This window comes from Megalops cyprinoides, chromosome 16, assembly GCF_013368585.1.
Source record: "Megalops cyprinoides isolate fMegCyp1 chromosome 16, fMegCyp1.pri, whole genome shotgun sequence".
Lineage (NCBI taxonomy): Eukaryota > Metazoa > Chordata > Actinopteri > Elopiformes > Megalopidae > Megalops > Megalops cyprinoides.
This window is the reverse complement of record NC_050598.1, coordinates 30,901,619-30,925,870: the sequence shown is the minus strand read 5'-3', so window position 1 is coordinate 30,925,870 and position 24,252 is coordinate 30,901,619. Positions and strand designations below refer to the sequence as shown.

Here is a 24,252-nt window from a genome sequence, read left to right as displayed (position 1 = left end):
AGTTTACCTACACGATATAACCATCAGCTAAACCCCATGCGTATGGCAATGATAAGCCTTCAGCGATGCCAGACCGCAGGTAGCCAGCTAGATAACTTGCTACCTATCTCACGACAAAGTGAACCGGAAGTAATCAATGGAATGCCTACAGAGTGACCGTTCGTGGTATATCAACATTGTGATTTTTGCCAGTTGGCTAGCTAAGTACAAGGCGAGATACAAGAGCTGGGTCTAGTCTCTCTCTCACCTTGCTTCTACACACGTAGGATGCCAGTTGAATGTCAGCTGTACATATTAGCGATGGTTTGGTTTGCAGTCTAGCCACGAAGCCACATAAAATTAGCGAAGCTGTTGCTAGATCATTGCATCGTAGTGCGTTGTTTGCATTGAATCACCTGGCTAGAAAAAGACATATTGATCCTTATCCACATTTACTACGACTATGTTATAATCATAGTAATAGTAATAATGTATGCAACATGTAATAAAATGTAATAATCGCAGTAATCATGTAGTAAAACCAGGGGCACATGGAGATGTGTGACGTTTGACATGACGTTGGCTTCTGGGTCACGTGGTGCGGGTAGGACGGCCATCTTTTTAAAACACAAACAACATAAACACGCAGCGACTGTCGGAGGGGGAGAAACAGTTTATTAAAGAAAACAGATCAGACATTTTCATAAACGCATTAAACATCGGGGTTCACCGGAGAACGACATTAAAAGAGAGAAGACAAATGCATAAACAGTGAGGACTATACACAAAAATACAGCTGAGAAATTTACGTTGGCTTGCTGTCTGTGGAGAGAAGGTAAGCGCCAAATGGACTCCTTTAACGGTGCAGAAGGCTTACTCTGTGAAATGTTAGTCAGGTAGTTAAACCATTGGCGTCTTGGCTAAGCTGTAAGATTTACTGGTCAGAGGTGTGTAGTGAAACGGGGTGCGATCGAAGCGTTAGCACTGACACCGTTATCAGTGGTTACGGTTCTTATTTTTAGTTATCTTAAGAAGTGTACGTGGTAGGCCGCAGAAAGCCGCGGCGTAGAGTTGCAGGGGCGGCCGGGTGGGGAATCGGGGGGGCGGATGTGTGTACTCACGGTGACACCCCGCCCCCTTCGCCATAACTGGCATCCCTAGCAAGAGCAGCGCTTCCCAGCCAACCAATCGACCTAGGCCCATACCGGTCATCCTCGTAACGTTTAAAGCCAGTGTTAAAGGAAATACATGCACTTTGGAAGAAACGATTCAGATCGTAAAGATTATCTGGCTATCCCGGTGCATAAGTACTGGGATTGTGAAATGGCTTCGGTTTTGATGAATGAACAATTGTGAAGTGTCTTCGCTTTCGCAGACAGCCGGGTTAGCCTGCAAGGTAGCTAGCTAACCTCGCAGTTAATGTCCGCCAGATCGCCAAGTTAAATCTCTGTTCAGCAGTTACTCTGGTGGTATGTGATTGATATAACCAACTTTAGCTGTCGAGGCTCTTTTACGTGTTAGTTACACCACAGAATGTGCAACGATCGCCGATTTAGAGGTGCAGTTTTAGTCGGACGATGGCTGTTGGGAAATTCTGCGCTGGACCGCCGAATCCAGCCAACATCGGCCAGGAAGACAGCTAGATGCCAAGCGCTGTTACGTTCAATACATTTTATACAGCGCACTTGGATCAGAGCAGAGTTGTATTATTCATCATCTGTAATTTAGATCGCATAGCTGGCTAGTCGTCAGAACAGTTTGTCCAAATGTGAGAGAGTCTGGATTCCAGTTTGCTACTTAAATCAATTTGACGGCAACCTATTTTTCTGTTACTGAGAGATATGATCGAGATTAATTTATGCACAAATGTGTATTTCCTCTGCTGGTCAAATGGTAAGCGTTTTATGAATGTTTGGATCCCCGGCGGGATTGCTGGGGATAAAAAAAAACTTGGAAAGAGCGGAAGTACCGCAGTCCCACGCGTCCTCCGAATCAGAATTTTATGTGTGCCTGTTGCACGGTGCACAAGACCACACTCTGAGTGTGCGTTTGATGGTTAAAACTTCGTCATATTGTTTATGGATCATATTGCATATTCATCATATTTCGCTTGTATTAGTGAAGTACGTCTGACATAGAGGCATAACTGAAGGGTAGCTACTGCAGGGGTCAGCAATGGCAGTGATCTCTCCTGAACAGTGCTTCACTTTGGGCTCCAAAGTGCCAAAGCAGTGCCAATAATAGTATTTTCCATGTGCAGAAGGGGTTCATTTCCATATTCCAGGTATGTTTTGCTATAAAGACCCGTCTAGGCGACTGGGGGAGTCAGAATAAAGCATGTTGCCTTTCTTGTTTTTTTTTTCTTTTTGTGGTTGCTGTAGCTTCGCAAGATGATACATTCCTTTGCATGATGTTATTTACCTAGCCAATGCTCTTAACCACAGTCACTTGTATGCTGTACATTTTGGGTCACAGCCATGTACACAGCTGCATGCTTAGTGGTGTAATTCAAGTGTACAATAGGCAGCATCTCACACTGGAATTGAAGCTGCAGCCTTGTGGTTATGATCCTTGTTCCTGAGCCACACTACGCTTTGCCCTCATGCATACCAACGCAAAGTCTGCATTTCACTGCGCATGCCTGTACTCCCTTTCATAACCACAACGTCTGTAGAAAATGGTGATTTTAAAATACGTGTTTTGGAAATGGTAAGGAAGAGCTCACTAGAATAACCAGCATAGTGTAGAGTGGTTTATATTCCCAGGCAATCGAATACTTTAATATTTTCCTTTGTTAAATGCTTAGTGGATGAGGAGACATGTGAAATGGTGCTTCTTAATCAGTATGCCAATGCGTAATGACCTGTTTGACCTCTGTCTTGAAAACTGTCATGGAGAAAGTGATCCAAATACTAATGTATGCACACTGAATATTCAAATTTATTATGCATTTCCTGACCCTGAATATTATCAGTATTGGGGACATTTCATCAGTGTGTTTTTCTTTTCCAGCAAATATAACCTATGACTGGTTGTGATGGAACTAGACCTTGACCAAGTCCTTAGATGTATTCTTTTTAAATAGTCCTCACCTTTAAGCAGTACACTCACTCTATCGAGATAAATCATCACAAAGTGATGCATGTGTTAACTATCTATGAGCTAGCTATCTGTTTTACTGTTTTCTGGGGGAAAAAGAGGGAGTTCTTCCCTCATGTAAGATTTCCAGAATGTCTCTATGCGTCTCTGCAGAGGTCACAGGTACAGAGTTATACTCCCGCTGTAGCAACACAAGTCCTCTTCCTCCCTGCTTGGAATGCCGCTGTTTGGGATGTTAACCCTTAAACATTTGCTAGTGGATTTGAAATCATTCAAATATCTACATGCTAAAAGTAATTCCATATAAAATAAATTAAAGAAGTTCAAACTGAGCCACTTGTTGACGTTACTGTAGCTTAGCTGTCAACTTAAAATGTCAAACCCAAAAAAAACGCTTGAGAAACGCTGTGTACTGCTTCTGCATGGCTGTACTCTTTTGCCCAAAACTGCAGTAATTTTGCTCATTTTAATAACAGTGGGAAATGGTTGAAGTAGAAATGCACATTTCTTTTAACACAAATATCAAAAGAAACGTGATTTAAATAAATTTCTGCTGTAGGTTCTTTGGTAGGTGCTGGAGTGCAGGCACTGGGTGGTTGCATTTTGCATTCCTTACAGCTTACATTACTTTTCCAGTGAATCAAAGAAGACCCCAAGGGGGCCACTCTTTTTCCTGTCTTTAGATGCCCAACCTGTGATTTCAGCTAAGGTAAACATCATTCCTGCAGCTCATAGGCATGGGAGAAAGTTAGTGGGCGCTTTATCAAGAGTAAAAAAAAAGTCTTTATATTCCTGTAACAGCCATGCCCACTGAATGGGGCATCTCTACTGCCAGCCTCATGGTGAACAGGGTGTTGGATCTAGTTGAGTCCAGAGCATTCCTAAAAATACCATTATTAGCTACACAGGTTAGCGCTTTTATTGCTAGCTAAAAAGATAGCACATATGTTTTATTTGCTTAAAATCCAGCTGAAATGGAAAGAAGAAAATGGTTTCACAGGGATAGTTGTCACAGTTGAGTAGCATCTAAAGTAGCACCTGCTCAGAAACCTGGCTTCATGGTGTTCTCCTTTGCCAGGGTCCTGCTTATTCAGCGGTTATTCTAGCTTTTGTAACCCCAGCTTGTATTGTTGTCACTACAGTGGCTGTAGTTGAACCAATATAAAGGTAATTGAATGATTATACGGTGATTTATTGGATAAAGACCAATCATTATGGCCCAATCTGACAAATTATTGCATTTCTGATTGGCTGAGACTAGAGGATTTTAAGAATGTCGTACGTAGCTGCATGTAAAAGCCTATCCTTGAACAAACAGGTACATTAGTATGCACTTGGTGAATCTTATACAGATGGATATGATTTATTCTGTTCAAACTTTATCTCTTGAGCTCAACCAAAAATGTGAATAGATTAACATTTAAAATTGAAAAACATGCGAAATGAAAGATTCAAAGTGGGTGGATGGAATGTGCCACATAACTAATAAATATGGATAAATATTGATTTTCCCTTTAGTAGACTGAATTTCTTGGGGTTCCTCTGTTTGCCGGTGACAGTTAGTCTGAGGTACAAGTCCCCATGTGAGAACATGATCATTAAAACCTACATTCCTAAATTACTCAGCCAACTTGCATGCCCTACATTTTGGGCCATAGAAACCAAGAAAAAGAAGTGCTAATAGTTCTGAATAATAAATATTTTGCCACCACGACAGACCTGTAGAGTGCACATGGAATCACTTTATCGACTGCCAGAACTGCACCTGTTTCTTTTCATCTTGAAATTGACCTATTTGTCATTTTTTGGTTTTGCTTTGCTCTTAATAAAAATGGTGTTTGGCACAATGCCATGTTGTTATTTTATCCTGTGGACTAGAAGTGTTATTTGCATGAGGGGTCCTGCTTTGTGAGTTTGCTGACCTAAACAGCTGCTAAGCAGAGAGAACACTCTCTGGAACACTCACTCTCACACCTGCTCATGTGAGGTGCTTCCTCTTTAAATATTGAACATTTTCATTTATCACAAGGTTTGCTTCGGATTTTTTTGATGTTGAAGAAAACAATATCACCAAGCTGCGTTCTGTCCTTCCACAAACAGAGCCTAGTGTCATCAGTGCAGAAACGGAGGGAGCTGCTGCATTGGCCTCTGGATGCACAATTCTCCTTTCAAACAGCATCACGCAGTTTAAAGTGGATTCAAATATTTACATGACCATGCAATTCACTGCACGTAAACAAGTGTGATATGAGCTGGCAGCTTTGCTCAATTGTTTTAACCAAACTGAAAGGGGGGGGGGGGTGCACATCAACTGTGACATTTGGCTGTGCCAGAGGCAGCATTGTCTGTTATTTGGGTGGTCTTTATCTGCGCTTGGCGCGTAACCTAAGTGCTGATTAAACGACAACTGTTAACTCACAAAAACAGGCAAGGTAAAATGTACTCATCTTTAATTTCCCGAGCGGCGCACAGCTCACCCTCGGTGAGACGTGGTTGGTCAGTGAGATAGGGCAGCTCCACGTCCAAAAACAAAGCTTCAGTGCCAGAGAATGCCATTGTAACATCATGAACTAGGCTACAGTTTAACTGTAGGTACATTATTATTTTTGCAATTTTTTCCACAAGTATCAAGCTGTGGAACAATTAATTAAACAGTTATATCTGATTTAAACATTATTTATTTATGAGCCCAGTCATCCATTAGGACTGCTCTACTTACATGAACTATGGGACAGTAATTCCAATGGGCTAGTATGTTTCTAAAGAAATGCATGAGTGTTAGCATATGGAATAGGTGGTAAATAGCAAACTGGGAGGGAACGCAAAATGTGCTGTTTTAAAAAACCGAACAGTAGCACTCCTACATACATTTTTCAGTGCTTTTTACAGAGGGACACACAGAGTTTTCACATAACCCTCACTAAGCTTAATTGGTGCTGGAAGCAATCATTCTAACTAACTACAGCTACATTCTCTTTGTGAATGCAGATCACTTTGTAGCATAGTGCTTAATATGTGAGTAATTCACTATAATTATTATGTTCGTGCTTAAAGTAACGTTTAAATAAAAATGTAATGAGAAGTATGTTGCATATCTCTTACCACAAAATGGTATCGCTTCACATAAAGACACAGAATAAATCAAACATTACCCATCACATATCTGATGGCCTGTGTTCATCCATGTTTAAGACGTGTATCTTTTTTAAAATATGAAGAAAAAATTAAGTTGTTATCTCAGTTGTCCAGTGGGCTCTGATTAAACTTTCCCTGTTAAGTACATTAAGTGACTGATACCAGAATCCTTGTGGTACTCTAGCTGGTGCTGGTTATTACTTTAAAAGGTGAAGTAATGTAATTTATTAATTATAACAGACATGCTTTTCTTGTGACGCTGTTTTGTCCTTCAGAACCCAAAGGGCATTCCACAGCGTTTCAGTCACCTGCTGTGGGGGACTCGGCGTGTAAAAGAGAGACTGGCTGTTCCTGAAAGCTGCTGTTAAACTGCCTCGGATGTCTGGCTGTAGGTTTTTGATGGGAAACCCGTCGTTCTGAGATGCTCTGGTTTAAACCGGGGAAGGTCTCTACCGTTAGCCCGAGACTGCTGGTAGCAGGTACCCATTCAGCTAGCAGAAATGCTCTGGGAATAGGACGCTGTGCTGCTAGGTTTTTTTAGGCTTGATGAGCGACCTCTTCTGAGTTTCTCTGTCATTTTCAGTACTGCTGGGGCACACAGTCTTGAAAATATTCTCATTTTAGGTTAAAATATGAAATCTAGGCTGCAGTTTTAATTTTATATTGAGCTTATATTGATTAATTTTCGTTAATTTTCATAAACTGCCTGCAATGGTAACATAAACACAACATCAAGGTCTTCTGCAAGCCTCGTTAACAGTTACCTGACACTCCATTACCTACGGATATTCACTGTCCCAGATTTCTTCCTATCTGAGTAGGGGCCAGTGGAAATGAGAACCAGTTAAGTCCCTTGGTGGTTCTTTAGACCTTAGCTTTTGATTTATAGGCTAACATTTGTGGAATTCTCAACACGGCACACAAACTCCATTGCTAGGTACCTTCCCTAGCCAACCAAACAGCCATTGTTTTTCAAAAGTTTGCCTTCAGGGCAGATATCCTGAAGCATATGATTAAGTCTGACAGAAGGTCAGCTTTACCTTACGTGTCGAATTTCAGCGTTTGCGTAAAGCTGTCTTACATTAAACAACCAAGACTAATGAAGCCAGTTCCGTTTTGTTTTGTGGAAGAATGTGGAAATTTCAGTTCTCCACATCTGTGAATTGTTGTATTTTATCAAAGAGTAGAGCTGTAGCAATCAGATATTTAGTTTGTGAATATTCTATCCAGTAATAACTTATATCAGATCATTTTCTTTTGGGTAGCTAAGTATGTGGGGAAAGTTTAGCTTGCTGGCCGCACAGCACTGTACCATGGGCCTGAGCTCTCCAACCCAAGGAACTAATTGCACTTGTGGTTTTGCTCTAGGGGGTGATGTCACCCTTTGCTAGCACAGCACTCTAATACTATATGGCCAAAAGTATGTAGACACCTGACCGTCGCACCTATATTATTAATTAATATGGAGTTGCCCCCCCCCCCCCCCCCCCCCCCGCACCACTCCAGCCGTCGCTTGGCATTGCGCATAGTGATGTTGGGCTTGTGTGCAGCTGCTTGGCCATGGAAACCCATTTGATGAAGCTCCCAACGCACAGTTCTTGTGCTGATGCTGCAGCCAGAGACAGTTTGGAACTCTGTAGTGAGTGATTCAACAGAGGAGAGGCGGGTTTTACGTGCTACGTACGTCAGCACTCGGCAGCCCCACGCGGTCTACCGCTTCATGGCTGAACTGTTGTTGCTCCTAGATGCGTCCACTTGACAATAATAGCACTTACAGTTGACTGGGGAAGATCTAGCAGGGCAGAAATTTTGCGAATTGACTTGTGGCAAAGATGGCATCCTATGACAGTGCCACGTTTAAAGTCACTGAGGTCTCCAGTACGACCCATTCTACTTCCAAGGTTTGTCTATGGAGATTGCATGGCTATGTGCTTGATTTTATGCACCTGTTAACAATCAGTGTGGCTGAAACACCTGAACTCAGTAATCAGGAGGGGTGTCCACATACTTTTGGCCTTATAGTGTATCTCCACTACTCTTGTGCCATTTGTGGAGTTATTGATTTCAATCACAGGGTTTTGAAGCTGTATACTTCCTGACAGTGTGGTCTCCTTTCCTGTAACAAAGGTTCTTTGGCTATGTGCTCCGGCTGGCATATAGACATGAACATGTTAGTGTTGATGGGTCATTCAGAGCCCTCAGGATGCATGAGTAGCAAGTAGGAAAGTGACGTCACTCGCACCTGTATCATATAAATAACTATTGTAATGTTACGTGAAAATAGTTTTACAGGATTTGTTTAATCACAGAGTCTTAATTACAGTCAACGTGCAACTCAAGTATTTATGTGGTAGTTGGAATGTCCTCACGTGCGGAATAAAGTGTAATTGAGTTTTTATGTATTCTTTCACTGACATGTTCGTACAGGAGTGAGGGGGAGTGGGTGTGGCTTTACAGGCCATGTACAGCAGGGCCAAGGCGGTGTTACAAACGTCCGTACTTGATGGAATAATATTGGTAACATGCAGTATGCAGTAATAACCTCTCTCTCTCTTTCTCTCTTTCTCTGTTTCTTTCCCCCCACAGGAGCTTAGAGGAAAGAAAAGAATTAAAATCAATAAAAGTAAGCCAAGAGGCTACCTGGAAATACCTGAAACCACATTCTTTTGGAGACAGAGAGACAGAGAGAGGGAGAAGAGCGAAGAGGGAGAAGAACGAAGAGGGAGAAGGAGGGAGTGAGAGTTGCCTCCTGTCAGCTGTTTCTTCAGCTGTTTTTTTTTTTTGGACTTGATTTTTGATATTGTTATTTATGTTATATCGTGGCTAGTTTCATTGTTGCTGTTCCTGGTGTTATATAGTTTTTCATCTTTATTTTTCTTTTTTCGACATACGGTGTTGCTTTTTTGTGTCATTTCTTTTTTTGTTCAGTTATTTTTATTTTTTATTATTATTTTTTTGGGCTGTGAGAGGAGTCTCGTCTCCCGTTCCTCCTGTTCTCCCCCACCCCTGATTCAGGCAGCTATTCTCTTTCTGTTGGGGCGTCCCCAGAAACTGCACCACTCAGCCTTCTCACCCAAGCCTAACCCAGTCTAGCCCGGTCCAGCACAGCCCAGCCTGGTCCACTCTTCTGGACGGGGTGAGAGTACATCCACGTTTTTCCGCACACAGACACAAACTCCTCCTTTTTGTCACTCAGCATGTAGTCTGAAGTGTAGCTGTTTCCCGTTCCCCGCAGGACACATTTCATAACTGCTAACGCTGCAGGCAGACAGGTTTTTTATTGGCATCAGTGGGAACTTGTCACAACAGAGGCTTAAATTCCCCTCCCGTAAAAACAAAGACTGAACATGCACTGTTCAGCAGCTGTTGCTCTTTGTTGGTCATACCCTCTGGTGGTAAAATGTTGTTACTGCAGGAGTCGGTCAATGAGTTATACAGTCTTCTCTCTCCAGCCACAGCCAACAAATAAGGGAAAAAAATGAGTATAAAGTAATATTTTGCCCCACTAACATGATGTGTCAGGACTTTTCTGTCTGGAAAGAAACAGTCAGTCGTTTCATTTAGTCTTCAGCACTGTGTACTTCCATTTTAGACGAGGGGTCTGACTGGTCATTGCCCAGAGGACCGTGTGACTGACAGGGCAAAGGTTGGGAAGTGCCGGAAATTTACTCGCTGTGATTGGACCGTGGCTCAGAGAGGTCATCCAGTCACAGGTTAGGCAGTGCTCTGAGGCTGAACCATTATGATGCAATATATCAGGCTGAAAAAGGGTGATTCTTTCCAGACTGAGAGGTGTCCCACACTATTCATCTGTCTGTCTGGGGTCCTGAGAGCCAGAAGTGTCGTACTGACATGTTTGTTTAACCCATTGACTGCCCACATTCAGAAATTAATTTTATGTGTACCTGTTGTGATTTTAGAGGTAAAACAGTGTTCATCAATGTTTGATTTTCAGAGTGCTCCACAATAACATTAGGTTAAATTTAAGCAAGAGTTTATTTCTTCATTACATGCGCAACACTGTCATTTCAAGCTGAGTTAGTCCTCGCATTAAGGCCAGGCCCCCAGAGATAGAGGCTTGAGCTCCATCCTGCTTTGGAAAGTAAACTCAGGGAAAGTTTTCAGTTGTGCGGCCCACACGGGCTCTGAGGGCGCTGACCTTCAGCAGCTCCTCGGTGCGTTCCTGGGACTGCGTTTTGGAATAGTTGAGATGCCAGTGAGGCCCGCGAGGCTGTGGGTGTGGCCCTGAGGCCGACGCGGCCCCCCGCCCAACCCGCTGCTAACCCACCCTGTCTCTGTCCGGCCAGATACTCAGCTCCTCTGTGGACTCGAGGAATATGACTGCTGAGACACTTAACTTCGGCCCAGAATGGTGAGAGGATTCTCCACCTGTCAGCACCACGCTCTCCCCTCTCTCCTCCACCTTTCCTCCTCCTTCCTCCTCTCTTTTCCCCTCCTTTTCTCCTCTCTCTATCCTTCTCTTTCCGTCTCTCTCCTGCTTCTTGTCCTTGTCTGTCTGTGCTGAGCTCTCCCCTCTGCCGATGCCCTCTGTAGCCATGGCACGGAAGGGGTGGTTTCCCTCTCTGCTGCCTTCCTGCTTTTCTCCCTTCACTCCTCTACCCACCGAATCCTGTCCCCTCAGCCCCTGTCTCTTCCCTCCTACTCAGAAACACTCATTTCTTCCAAGTTTTTTTTTCTTGGTTTCTGTTCATGGCTCTGCCTCTCCACGCCTCGGTTTGTACTGTGTGGTGTAGAAGCTGTTTTTAGCCCCTGCTCACAAGTAAAAACGTGCTTGTAACCATATTGCAGTGCTTGAGTAAGTGCGTCCTTTTGCTTTTCACACATCAGCTCCTCCAGATAAAGTCAGTATTTATGTGGATATTAATCTTTCGGGTAGTCTTCGCTCCGTACCCAGGACCTACCAGTCTCTGATGGATTAGGCTGCCTGTTGCATTGTTGGTTCATGGCCAAACGAAGGTTAATACTTCATAATACCGGTCCAGGCAGGTTGTTTTTGAGCATTAGATAGTGCAGCCCCGGAGGAAGCACTGTGCTGTCCCAGTGCCTGTGGTGCTGACCCTGCCCCCCTCCTCTCTCCCCCAGGCTCCGTGCACTATCCAGTGGGGGGAGTGTGACCTCCCCACCCCCTTCCCCTGCCATGCCAAAGTACAAGCTGGCCGAGTACCGCTACGGCAGAGAGGAGATGTTAGCACTTTATATCAAAGACAACAAGGTGAGGAGGTGCCGGCGTTTTACTCCAAAGACAAGGTGAGGGCGGGGTCAGGAGACAGAGGGGGAACTCGAGGTCAGGGCAGTGGACTCAAGTGCTTTTGGTTGTTCATTTGTTTTCTAACGAGCTGTGCTGATTGTGTGTGGTTTTTTTTCGTCTGTGTGCGTGTGCGTCTGTGTGTGTGTGTGTGTGTAGGTCCCAGAGGACATGCAGGATAAGGAGTTTGCTGCTATTCTGCAGGATGAGCCCCTGCAGCCGCTGGCCCTGGTGCCTCTAACTGAGGAGGAGCAGGTCAGCAGCACACTGAAAAACACGCTGAACGCACCTGCGCGTCAGCCTGCAGCACACTGAAAAACACACTGAACGCACCTGCGCGTCAGCCTGCAGCACACTGAAAAACACACTCAACGCACCTGCGCGTCAGCCGGAAAACACACTGAATGCACCTGCGCGTCAGCCTGCAGCACACTGAAAAACACACTGAATGCACCTGCGCGTCAGCCTGCAGCACACTGAAAAACACACTGAACGCACCTGCGCGTCAGCCTGCAGCACACTGAAAAACACACTCAACGCACCTGCGCGTCAGCCGGAAAACACACTCAACGCACCTGCGTGTCATGTTGACTTAATGTGTATTTTTATGTATCTTTAACGCACACGGAAAGGAGATAAAGCCGTGATGTTTTGCCTTGCTTTTGTTTTCCTGAATAGAGCTGTGTACACGCTGTGAAGATTTTGCTGGACTTTTAACCTTGTTTCTTTTTCCTTCCTCCAGAGGAACTTCTCCATGTCTGTGAATAGTGTGGCTGTGCTGAGGCTGATGGGAAAAGGGGGCGGGGCCATCCCCGCAGGCGTGGCCAGGGGCCGAGGCAGCACAAGAGGCGGCAGGGGTGAGAGTGGGCCGACCCAAATCCTGACTGCCATTTAGGAACCTGCACGAGTGGATCTGCAAGGCAGCGACTGAACCACACGCCTGTCTGTGTCTGTGTGTGTCTACGTGCCTGCAGGCCGGGGGAGAGGGGACAGCGGATTCTACCAAAGAAGTATTGAGGATGGGGAGGGGGGCTTCGGCCGCAGCGGCAGAGAGATCCATCGCAGCCAAAGCTGGGACGACAGGTACACCTCTTCCCCTTCATCGCCTCTCTCTGACTCACTCTCTCTCTCTCTATCTCTTTCTCTCTCTCTCTCTCTCTCTCTCTCTCTATCTCTTTATCTCTCTCTCTCTGTCTCTCTCTCTGTCTCTCTCTCTCTCTCTCTCTCTCTCTCTCTCTCTCTCATTGAACCGCACAGGAAATGCAATGAAATGAAAATGCTTCCAGTAAAGTGTAGAAGGAAGAGCGGTTGGGTGTGTTGTGCTGATAGCTTTCAGTTCAGCAGGCTTAAATTGTGTGAAATGCATTTTGCCAATATTGCGAGAGCGTAGTACACTGTATGAAAATAAACCAAAGAAATGTACAGGTAGACCAGTGAAGAAACAAATGTCACAATTGTAAGATAGTTACAACTATCAAATCTAAGAAATATACATAAGTAAAATATGTCTGCCACATGCTTTCTTTGCATTATTATTACTGTATTATTACATTCGATGCCAAGTTGTTTGCGGGTTGTTGATGGTGCACCGAGCTGGCGCTGTCTCATACTTCCCGCATTTCTTCCTTCTCAGAGGTGAGCGGAGGTTCGAGAAGCCCCTGCGGCGGGACGGGGTGCGTGTGGGGTTCGAGGAGGCGGGGCCCGCGGCGCGGAAGGACTACACGCGCTCGGACAGCGAGAACTGGCGCACTCTGCGAGAGGAGCACGAGGAGGAGGACGGGGGCGAGCCGGGGGGCAGCTGGAGGCTGGCGGGCGCGCGCAGAGACGGTGCGTGGGGGGGGGGGTCTGCAGTGTACATGGCTGGAATCAATCAGAGAGGCTGTGACGCTGTTTCAGATACTTACTGTTCTTCCCTCTCTCCCTCCCTCCCGGTCTCTCGCTGTCTGTCTGCCCTCCCTCTCACTGCCTCCTCCTATATTCATCTCTGCTCTCACTCTGTCTCCCACTCTCCCTCCCCAACTCCCTCTCACTCCCTCCTTCTCCCTCCCGCTCTCATCTCTCTCTCTGCTCTCAGACGGAGGTCCCCGCTCGGCAGGCTGGCGTGAGCACGGCGGCTCGGGGGAGGGACGGAGGCGGAAGTTTGAGTTTGATTTCCGGGAGCACCCCGAGGGGGGCCGCAGGCGGGCGGGGAGCGAGGGGCAGGAGGACGACCGGGACGGGCTGCCGGAGTGGTGCACCGACGAGGAGGACGGGGAAATGGGCACCTTCGACTCGTCCGGGGCCTTCCTCCCCATCAAGGTAACGTGTGTGTGTGCGCACGTGTGAGAGCGTGTGTGCATGTGAGTGTGTGTACACGTGTGTGTGCACGTGCGAGTGTCTGTGTTTGTCACTACATCCCTCCAGAAATCATATGATCAGCTATTAAGATACCAGTGCAAACGCTGGTCTTGTCCTGTCCTGGGAGACTGATCTTATTGTCATCGTTGTCGGGGAGACAGATGTATTTACTGATTTTGCCGCAGGGTGGTAACACCTCACTTTAGGCTGATTAAACTGTTATTTACACTGGAGCTAGAGGAGCCTGGCGCATGGAACAATCAGCCGTATGCTGCTTACAGACGAGTTTAGCATAGCCGAGTATATTAGAAATCCAAACAATATTACTTTTCCCCACTAATGTTTCTGTAGCTTACTCTGCGGCTGCATATTCCTGGTTGACAGTCTGGTGTCCGCCATCTTGGAAATTCTGCCACTGGTCGTGATGCAGTGATTTGAGTGGTTGCTGCAGCCCTGCTCTCTGTCCCTACAGAAGGGCTCCAAGGACCCCATTCCAGAGGAGCAAGAGCTGGAGTTCCAGGGCCTGGAGGAGGAGGAGGAGGAGAACAGCCAAGACCGAGAGAGGAAGGACAGCAGCGAGGGCAGAGGTGAGGGTGTTCTTTTCACCGGAGGCCCCCCCAACATGAACATTTTCTGGCATCACGAAGGGGGTCGGCTGAAATGAACGGGAGGGAGAGAAGGCAGGATGTAGAAATCAGTCTGTTTGGGACAACTTCTGTCCTTACTTACACTAAAGAGGCATTTTGATATATAACTGCTCCGTAAGAAAAGCGGTGCCTTTTTGTTTGGTTACTTCTCCCTGAAAGTGTTTTCAGTGATACTTGTTTATCGAACAAATGTCTGGTTTATGGGTTATCCGCAGGTTTCATGAGCTGGTTGATTAGCTAGCTAGTTATTGTTATCTGTCTTGTTAGCTAAATATCTTGTTCACTACGTGTGCATTACAACGACCCAGCAAGTTTTTTTGGCTAATATGTAGCAGTGCAGCTACATAAGCAGCCAGTGGCCAAACGCCATAACTGGTGTTAATGTGCTTCTGTAGGTAAAAGGCTGGTCCACCCGGCTGCTTTATTTTAATCCTGTTTCTCATCTGATTTCGCCTCCCCAGCAGAAGCAAAGGAAGCCGGTGTGGCGGGTGAGAGGGAGGTGAAATCTGCCCCTGCCCCCTCCCCCCCAGCGCCGGCGGCCCCTCCCGCCATGGTGAGCGAGCCCCAGCCCGCTCCCTGCGAAGCGGAGCCCCCCCAGGCCCCGAGTGCGCACCCCACCAAGGCCAGCAAGGTGTCCAGTGAAGGTACGCCGCGCTTCGCCATCTCAGCAGCCAATCAGAGCACTCACAGCTCAGCCGTGCCCATACAGGCAGAGCCAGCAGCACTCTCATCCCTCTGACCTGCACCGAGTAACACTTGGCAAACCCGGTTAGCTGAGTGGCACTGCATCCGTTCATACTCGCCAGGCTGTGTTTCCTTCTGTTGGTTATTAAAGCTTCATGCTGTGGAACAGGAAAAAGACCTGCTGTACGCGTTCTTTCTGGTGGAGACTCCCTCACTGCATTCTTGGAATATCAGTTTGTCATCACTAATGTCTGAAAGCAAAAATCCTGTCATAATGCATGTAGCATAATGCATGTTATCTCCACATACAGTCTAGCTTGTGCTACGCTCAGTGAATTGTGGTGTAACTTTCCGTTGGATCTGTTGTCATGCAGAGATTGCACCAGCAGGGGGCATCACTCAGCTAAGCCCCGTCACCACCTCCAGCCTGTCTTCATCCCCTCCCTCCTCATCTGCTGCTATTGACCTCCCACCACCGGGGGGCGACACTGAGGATGAAGAGGGCATGAAGCACCTGCAACAGGTACGGCTGTCACACACAGGGGGTGTGTGTGTTTGTGTCCTTTATGTGTGCTTGTGTTGTTAATGTCTCTTTCTCTGTGCACCTGGGTCATGAGAAGAGTGGATTCTGTGTGTGTGTGTGTGTGTGTGTGTCTGTGTAATATTTCTCTCTTGCTCTTCCTCTGTATGATACTGTGTGTCTATAACTCTCTCTCTGTGTAACATTCTGTCTGTCTGTGTATGTGTGTGTATGTAACTCTCTTTGTATAATATTCTGTCTGTGTGTGCATGCGTGTGTGTAACACTGTAATATTCTGTCTGTGTGCGCGTGAGTGTAACTCTGTATGACATTCTGTCTGTATGTGTGTGTGTGTGTGTGTAACTCTGTGTAACATTCTGTCTGTATGTGTGTGTGTAACTCTCTCTGTCTCTGGCAGGAGGCAGAGAAGATGGTGGCGTCTCTGCAGGACACGTCCCTGGAGGAGGAGTGTTTCACTCAGACGCTGCAGGAGAGCCGCAACACGGCCGCCGCCCTGCCCCTCTCCCACGAAGCCGCCATGAAGTGGTTCTACAAGGACCCGCAGGGAGAGATACAGGGTACACACACACACACGCACACACACATACACACACACACACGCACACACACACACGCACACACACACGCACACACACGCACACACACACACACACACGCACACACACACACGCACGCACGCACGCACACACACACACACACACACACACACACACACACGCACACACGCACGCACACACGCACAGGCCACACTGCAGGGGCACTCTCACACAGACAGGGCTTGCATGGCAGTGCCTGGGAAAATGTCTGGACTGAATGTCAGTTCTGCAGTACCTGTGGATCCCTTCCCTAAATGTGCAGAGGCATTAGAGCAGTGCACCTGGCCAGGTGTTTACCCTCACTCTCTCCTCCCTCTCACTCTCCCCCAAGGGCCCTTCACCACCCTGGAGATGTCGGAGTGGTTCCAGGCGGGGTACTTCAGCATGACCCTGCTGGTGAAGCGGGGGTGTGACGAGGGCTTTCAGCCCTTGGGGGACGTCATCAAGATGTGGGGTCGCGTGCCTTTTGCCCCGGGTCCGTCCCCACCCCCCCTGCTGGTGAGCCAACCGCCACGCCCTCTGCCGAGCCGAGCTTCCGCAGTGAGTCAGAGACATGGTGTTTAACTGCCCCCCCCCCTCACCCGGGGGAGGAGCTGTGTGTGTCCATGCTGTGCAGTGACGTGGTCTGTTAGTGTGTGTGTGTGTGTATTTTGTGTTAGTGTGTGTGTATGTGTGTGTGTGTGTTTTGTGTTTTGTGTGTGTGTTTTGTGTGTGTGTGTGTGTGTGTGTGTGTTTTGTGTTTGTGTGTGTGTGTGTGTGTGTGTGTTTTGTGTTTGTGTGTGTGTGTGTGTGTGTGTGTTTGTGTGTGTGTGTGTTTGTGTGTGTGTGTGTTTTGTGTTTGTGTGTGTGTGTGTGTGTGTGTGTGTGTGTGTGTGTGTGTGTGTGTGTGTGTGTGTGTGCGTGTGTGTGTGTGTGCGTGTTAATACAGTCTCAGTGTGTGTGTTCTGGTGGGATGCAGTGGGCAGGGTCAGTGTAGTGGCTGTGTTTCTGTGAAAAGCTTTGCATTTTCAGTAACAGTAGTTCAGAGCAGTCTGTTGTGCTGTGATTGTGGGGAAAGTTTGTTTGCATGACTGCTCTTTGTGTCTGTGTTGGTGTGACTATGTGTGTGATCACTGTACATGACTGTGTTTGTATACCTTTGTTGATGTGTCTGTGTTCCGGTAATCGCTCTGTGTGTGACCGTGTTTGTGTGACCATGTTTTTGTGATCACTCTGTGTGTGACCGTGTTTTTGTGACCGCTCTGTGTTTGACCGTGTTTTTGTGACCGTGTTTGTGTGACCATGTTTTTGTGACCGCTCTGTGTTTGACCGTGTTTGTGTGACCATTTTTTTGTGATTGCTCTGTGTTTGACTGTATTTGTGTGACCATGTTTTTGTGACCGTGTCTGTGTGATCGCGTTTTTGTGACCGCTCTGCTCCTGTTTCCCGCAGGGGAACATGGACCAGGAGAGGCTGAAGAAGCAGCAGGAGCTGGCGGCTGCAGCAGCTCTCTACCAGCAGCTCCAGCAGCAGCAGCTCTTCCAGCTCATCAACAGGTACCGCACCCCACACCCCCCCCCCTCTGGTCTCAGAGCCTGGTAGAACTGCTGCATGGGATTGCAGTGTGCTCTGTGTGTTCAGGTCTAAAGGCTTAGAGTGGGCGCTTACCAAGAGCCATCACACCGGTAACAATGTAGTATTAACTACAGGTGAGGCCCTGTTGGAATATAGCGAGTACAGGTGTGATGCTCAGTAGATGTGCACTAAGTTAAGTTGTGGTGCTCAGTGAGTATGGACTAAGATACTCGGGTGTATTGGCTCAGTAGGTGTGTATTAAGTACAGGTGTATTGGCTCAGTAGGTGTGTATTAAGTACAGGTGTATTGGCTCAGTAGGTGTGTATTAAGTACAGGTGTATTGGCTCAGTAGGTGTGTATTAAGTACAGGTGTATTGGCTCAGTAGGTGTGTATTAAGTACAGGTGTATTGGCTCAGTAGGTGTGTATTAAGTACAGGTGTATTGGCTCAGTAGGTGTGTATTAAGTACAGGTGTATTAGCTCAGTAGGTGTGTATCGAGATGTGCAGGTGTTCAGCTGTTTTCTTATGGCAGGTGTGGAGAGCAGAGTATGATGCCTTCGATGAACAGGTCGATGTCGGTGCCAGATACAGGGTCCATGTGGGACATGCATACCTCAGCTTCACAGCAGACAGGTGCGGAATCTTCACCTGCGCACTGATACACACAACTACAACACACGGATACACACACACACGCACGCGCGCCTACAATACACACACATCCTCAACACGCCACACACACACGCACACATGTTTACAACACAGCAATACTGACTCTTTTCCCCAATCTTATCCTGTCTTTTCTCTCCTCTTTCACTCTCCACCCCCCTCTCCCTTTCTCTATCAAGGCGGTGAAGCCTCTTTATGGGACTTAACAATGAATTCTTCAACTCAGGGTCCAACTCTCGAACAGCTTCAGAAGGTAAGAGCAGGCGCCCCCTACCTGTTAGGAGGGTAAATCCCATTCATCATAATCCGTGTGTTTCAATCCAGGATGTGTGGACCTATAGGCAGCCTTTTATAGCATGTGGTGGGCCCTGCCCTCTGTGTGTTCTAAAGTGACGCACCCCACTCACAGCCTCTGAAACAGATTGTCGAAAGTCATGTTAACGTCTTTGTGAAAGTGTGTAGCTCACACCTGTGTGTGTTACTTTTCCCTCAGTTGGTAAAAAGTACTTCACCTTTCTGTTCATCCCCCTTAAACAAAACCCCAGGTGTTTAAATTCAGCTAAATTTTGTGTCTGTAATTTTGACCCGTGTGTGTGTGTGTGCGTGTGTGTGTGCGCGTGTGCGTGGCGGTCGCAGCTCCAGCAGGAGAGGAGAGACGTGGAACTCAGGGCGAAGCGTGAGGAAGAGGAGAGGAAGCGCAGGGAGGAGAAGAGGAGGCAGCAGGAGGAGCAGAAGAGACGAGAGGAAGAGGAGCTGTTCCGGCGCAAACAGGTGAGGAAGAGGAGCCGCTGAGCTAGAGCCAGTCATCGTGCTTGCGCGGGCACCACCCAGTTTCCAGGCTGTTCCATGGAAACTGGCCAATCAGAGCATACCATCCATTTTTCATTACAAGAAGCAGACCAATCAAAGACACGTTCATTTTCTCAATGAAGAATGTTTCTGCATAACAAGCGTATCTGGAATGGCCATTATTCAGATTTCTTTTCTCACACACGGAGCTGAGATTGGACGGTGGGTGGGCTGTATGCAGGTATAAATAGCAGCGTGTGTCTCTTCAGCAGTGCCGGCAGCAGCAGGAGCTGATCATGAAGCTGCTCCAGCAGAGCCAGCAGCAGGCGGCCCAGCCCAGCCCCGGGTGGAGCGGGGGGCCCAAGCCGGGCAAGGCCCTCAGCCTGCTGGAGCTGCAGCAGGAGGCCGAGAGACAGCTGCACAAGCAGCAGCAGCAGAGAGTGCAGCAGCAGCAGAGAGACAGGGTGAGTCCTGAGTACTGAGAGAAACCACAGAGAGAGACAGTGTGAGTACTGAGAGAGAAACCAGAGAGAGAGACAGGGTGAGAACTGAGTACTGAGAGAGAAACCACAGAGAGACAGGGTGAGTACTGAGAGAGAAACCAGAGAGAGACAGGGTGAGAACTGAGAGAGAAACCACAGAGAGACAGGGTGAGAACTGAGAGAGAAACCACAGAGAGACAGGGTGAGTACTGAGAGAGAAACCACAGAGAGACAGGGTGAGTACTGAGAGAGAAACCACAGAGAGACAGGGTGAGAACTGAGAGAAACCACATTTAAGGTTATTTGACAGGAGGTCAAAACTGTTGCTTCACTTTATTCATTGGACTGCAGTTTTAAACATCCCCCTTTCCTGTCCCCTGCCCTTCCCTCTCCCCCCAGCACGGAGGCCTGTCCATGGGAAACGCGGGCGTGTCGCCCCTGGGGAGTCAGTGGGGCGAGGGCGCCGGGGGGCTGTGGGGGGGTGCGGGCATGGAGGGCAAGCCTGGGGGCGGCAGCACGGGCATAGGCATGTGGGACGAAGCGGTGAAGAACCAGGCTGGCCTCCGAAACATGGGCCTGAAGAACAGCCGCAGCAGCCCTTCCCTCAGGTCAGTCACCTGTCACCTGTCACCTGTCACCTGTCACCTGTCCCGCGCGCGTCCTGAACGCCTGGCTCCTGTGGAGCCTGCCGGCTGAACTCTGTCTCTCTGTCTGCGCGTGTGTGTGTTTGTGTGTCTCTGTCCCGCAGTGAGCAGTTCATGATGAACAGGCGCAAGCGCACTGAGGAAGAGGAGAAGTTGCTGAAGCTGCTGCAGGGCATGAAGCCTCAGGATGGGTTCACCACCTGGTGCGAGCAGATGCTGCATGCGCTCAACACCTCCGCCAACAACTCCTCCTCCTCCCTCCACGGTAACGCTCCCTCTCTCACCCCACCCGGGGTCAGGAGCCCTGCAGTGGCGGACCCTCAGCAGGAAATGACACATCATGACCGACATGTTTTCTGCAGTCCTACACACCGGTTTAAATTCCCAGCTCTGTCTTTCATGCATGACTTCCCTGCACCTTTTCGAGGGATTCAAGCATTCAGAAGCATAGCAGGATTTAACCAGTGCTGCATTTGAAACATGAATACACCTCACTTTTCTGACTTTGTCTTTGAGTAAAAATAACAATGCGAATACAAAGAACAAGGGAGAAATAAAAACAGAAAACAGAAATGATGGTAGTTGAAGAAAAATGACAGAATCAAACGTATTTCATGGTGTGACTGCAGTGAGAGCCTTTAAATGTGGTGTTCTGGTCCAAACGCATAACCCCGTTTGCTTGCTGTGGTTCTGTGCAGTGGCCACCATCGTGGCGTACCTGAAGGAGGTGGAGTCCCCCTATGAGGTCCTTGACTTCATCCGCTCCTACCTGGGGGACACCGTGGAAGCCAAAGAGTTCGCCAAACAGTTCCTGGAGCGTCGTGCCAAACAGAAAGCCAACCACCAGAGGCAGCAGCAGCAGGTGAGTGTGTGTGTGTGTGCGCGCGAGTGTGCGTGCATGTGTGAGTGTGCGCATGCCCGCATGTGTGTGTGTGTGTGTGTGCGAGTGAGCACGCAACGCTGGCAGTTAATATAGTTCAACTTTCCTTTCCCAAGCAGCTATCAAAAGAAGTAGCCGGGTTGACCATGAACTTCCCTCTACAGGTAAGCTGTCTTTCTGACTTGGTGAGAATTGTGACAAATCCCTCAAATTTGTAATGACATCACACATTTCTGTTACTAAAAAAATCACTGATTTAGTCAGAACCCTATTAATGTTTGTGTTTAAAGTTTAACATAGCAGAAAAATATACATAAACATGCACAAAATGTTAAGATAAAAAAAAATGAGTAACTTTCTTCCTGCTATCTCTCCCCCTACCTCTTCCTCTCTCTCTCCCTCCCTTTTTCTGTCTCTGTCTCTCTCTCTCTCTCAGGACTCCATGCGGGGGGTGAATCCAAACACCCTGCAGTCAGTGTTCCAGGCAGCCCACGCCGGGAAGGGGGGGGTCTACGACCCCCAGGGGGGGAAGATGAAGAAGAAACCCCCCATGATGCTGCACTCTGACCCCAGCATCCTAGGTAGGCTGCGCAGGTCAAAGGTCACCTTTTCATACCTCTGAGCCCAGGATGCTATACCTGACTGTGTCCCAGACCGCAGACTGTCACTGTGTGTAGTAAGATAAGCAGGTATGCTTGGTCATTTAGTATGTTCACGCCTGGTAGTACAGATAGTTTAACATGCTTGTAGGTACCTGGATGTCATATTACACAGCCCACATGTCAGCTCCTCATGGTGATACAGAAACTCCCAGCATGCTGTGCATTAGTGTGACCCCACCATCACACATACAGTGTTGTGAGAAGTATTGTGGCTTGGCTGGGCTCAAAGGGGTGACGGGTGAGGCAGAACGTCAGGAAGCAGAGCGGTCTGTTTTGTGAGGAGATGCAGGCTGTGCCTCGTGCGAGTGTTGCCTGACGGTGTGTGTACTGCCCCCTGCAGGATACTCATTCCACAGCGCTGGAGACAGACTGAGCCTGAGTGAGATGGAGGTGGTGGAGGATTACTGATCCACAGCAATAGCTACCTGAGGCCTTGGTCTAATAATCAGACCTTCTGATGACGAATGTGCACTGCTAGGGGCGGGGCTGGGGGCGGGGAGAGGGCGGGGCAGGAGAAAGCCAGGATATTTGTGTGTGTGTGTGTGTGTGTGTGTGTGTGTGTGTGTGTGTGTGTGTGTGTGTGCAGGGGTGTGTGTGCAGGGGTGTGTGTGGAAATGAGGGGGGTGATGGTGGAGTGCGGGGCGCCAAAGGCCGAGTCTGCGGGGTGGGGGTGGGGAGGGGGGGGTTGATAGCTACCACTGCTGCCACCGCTACTGACCCCCCAGGAGAGCTGGGCAGTCCTGTGCCCCGGTCAAGAGGGGCAGTGGGGTGGGGGAGAGGAGCGAATCCCCTGGCACTTACGACAGCACCTTAAACTTACTAATGCACTTTACTCAGATGGGATTTGAATAGGGTTTTAAACACAAATATATGTGTGTGTGATTTTATATGTATGTATAAAATCACATACATATATGTATATATAACATCTGACCTGGAAGGTTATATTTCAGAGGAATAAGGAAAAGAGGTGGCAAATCAAAAGTCAAAGGTTGGGGGAGCCTTTTTTGTAAACCTTATCAGAAACAAATCCTTTCTCGAAAAGACAAACACTGTTGTTGTTTTTTGTTTTGTTTTTTAAAAAAACGTTTATATAAAAAGTAAAGCTATTAAAAATGGATTGAAAAACTTGAAGATTTGCACTTGCTAAAAAAAAAACTAAAAACACAAAAAAAACAAAAAACAAAAAGATAGATTAGCTATAGAGAGCGATATTTTTGTGAATGTGTGCGAGCGAGTGCATTGGAAACATACTAGTCTGCACAATGCATCTTTTCTCACTGCTTACCAAGACGTGTAAAAGAGAGGCCATTTTGTCATTGTGTTTAAACCAGAATTTTGTATTTCATGGGCAGTCGTGTGTGTTTTTGAGACCTCTTGTATGGATATGTGTGTGTGTGTGTGTGTGTGTGTGTATGAGAGTGTGTGTGTGTGTGTGCATGCATGAGAGAGAGAGAGAGGGTAATTGCACAACACATCCTTTCTTTCACCAGCTCTTCATCCCCAGATAAAAACAATCCAGATATATGCATATGTACAGAAATGTGTAGCGTTATGTCTGTGTTCTGTTCTACCACTTGTCCTCTATTTTTTGGGGGGTGGGGGTGCAGTGAGACCCCTCCTCCATCCAACATGCCTCTTGGACAGTGATATGAGGAGATGAAATGGGGGTGGGGGGTGGGGGGGTCGGCCTGATTCTATAAACTGGCCACAGAGATGTGGTCACTGTGCGTGTGTGTGAGTGAGGACTAAACAAGTGTGTGTGTGATGAACTGAGTGGGCTGTGAGGTGGCTTATTTCCCTTGCATATCTGCTTTATATAAGTTGAGTTCCATAAGTGTCTTGAGTCATTCTGGTTGCCCTTTATGTTTGCTGTTCTGTACTTATTTATGAAAACAAACATGCAAAGTGTATGTAATTGTATATTTGAAGACGTGTTGTTTAATCTGGGGATGATGTTTGGGGAAACTAGTTCAGTTTATTTTTTTGGATGCTATAATATTGCCTTTTGTTAACTCTTCTGTTAACCCAGTGAATGGAATGGGTATAGTTTCTAATTGAGCTATTAAAGGAAATAGCATCAAACTGTTTGTGTGCAGGTCAGTGCACCAATGTTAGTATGTTGTGTTACTATTCATTGTTGTTGCAATTGAATTTTCTTTTTATATGAACATTATATACAAAGTGAAAAAGTATTTGGTCGATGATTTGGAGCACTTGAGGCTGCTACAGTTTTTGTTCATTTTTTTTTCTTTTTCCTGAATTTTTTTGTTTCATTGCCTCCTT

The 24,252-nt window shown here is 47.3% G+C and overlaps 1 protein-coding gene across 1 annotated transcript; it reads left to right on the top strand.

Moving 5' to 3' along the window:
• The first annotated feature begins 542 nt into the window (after positions 1–542).
• Positions 543–22,482, top strand: gigyf1a (GRB10 interacting GYF protein 1a). The gene is made up of 25 exons (XM_036548778.1): positions 543–814; positions 8,800–9,349; positions 10,521–10,585; positions 11,317–11,446; positions 11,639–11,734; positions 12,222–12,336; positions 12,454–12,562; positions 13,113–13,306; positions 13,554–13,777; positions 14,289–14,403; positions 14,925–15,107; positions 15,522–15,670; positions 16,086–16,245; positions 16,616–16,824; positions 17,716–17,819; positions 18,373–18,473; positions 18,689–18,762; positions 19,146–19,280; positions 19,571–19,762; positions 20,180–20,388; positions 20,529–20,689; positions 21,123–21,286; positions 21,424–21,468; positions 21,741–21,885; positions 22,307–22,482. The coding sequence occupies exons 3-25, from the start codon at positions 10,551–10,553 to the stop codon at positions 22,372–22,374; spliced, it is 3,117 nt and encodes a 1,038-aa protein (XP_036404671.1). The 5' UTR covers positions 543–814; positions 8,800–9,349; positions 10,521–10,550; the 3' UTR covers positions 22,375–22,482.
• The last annotated feature ends 1,770 nt before the right edge of the window (positions 22,483–24,252 follow it).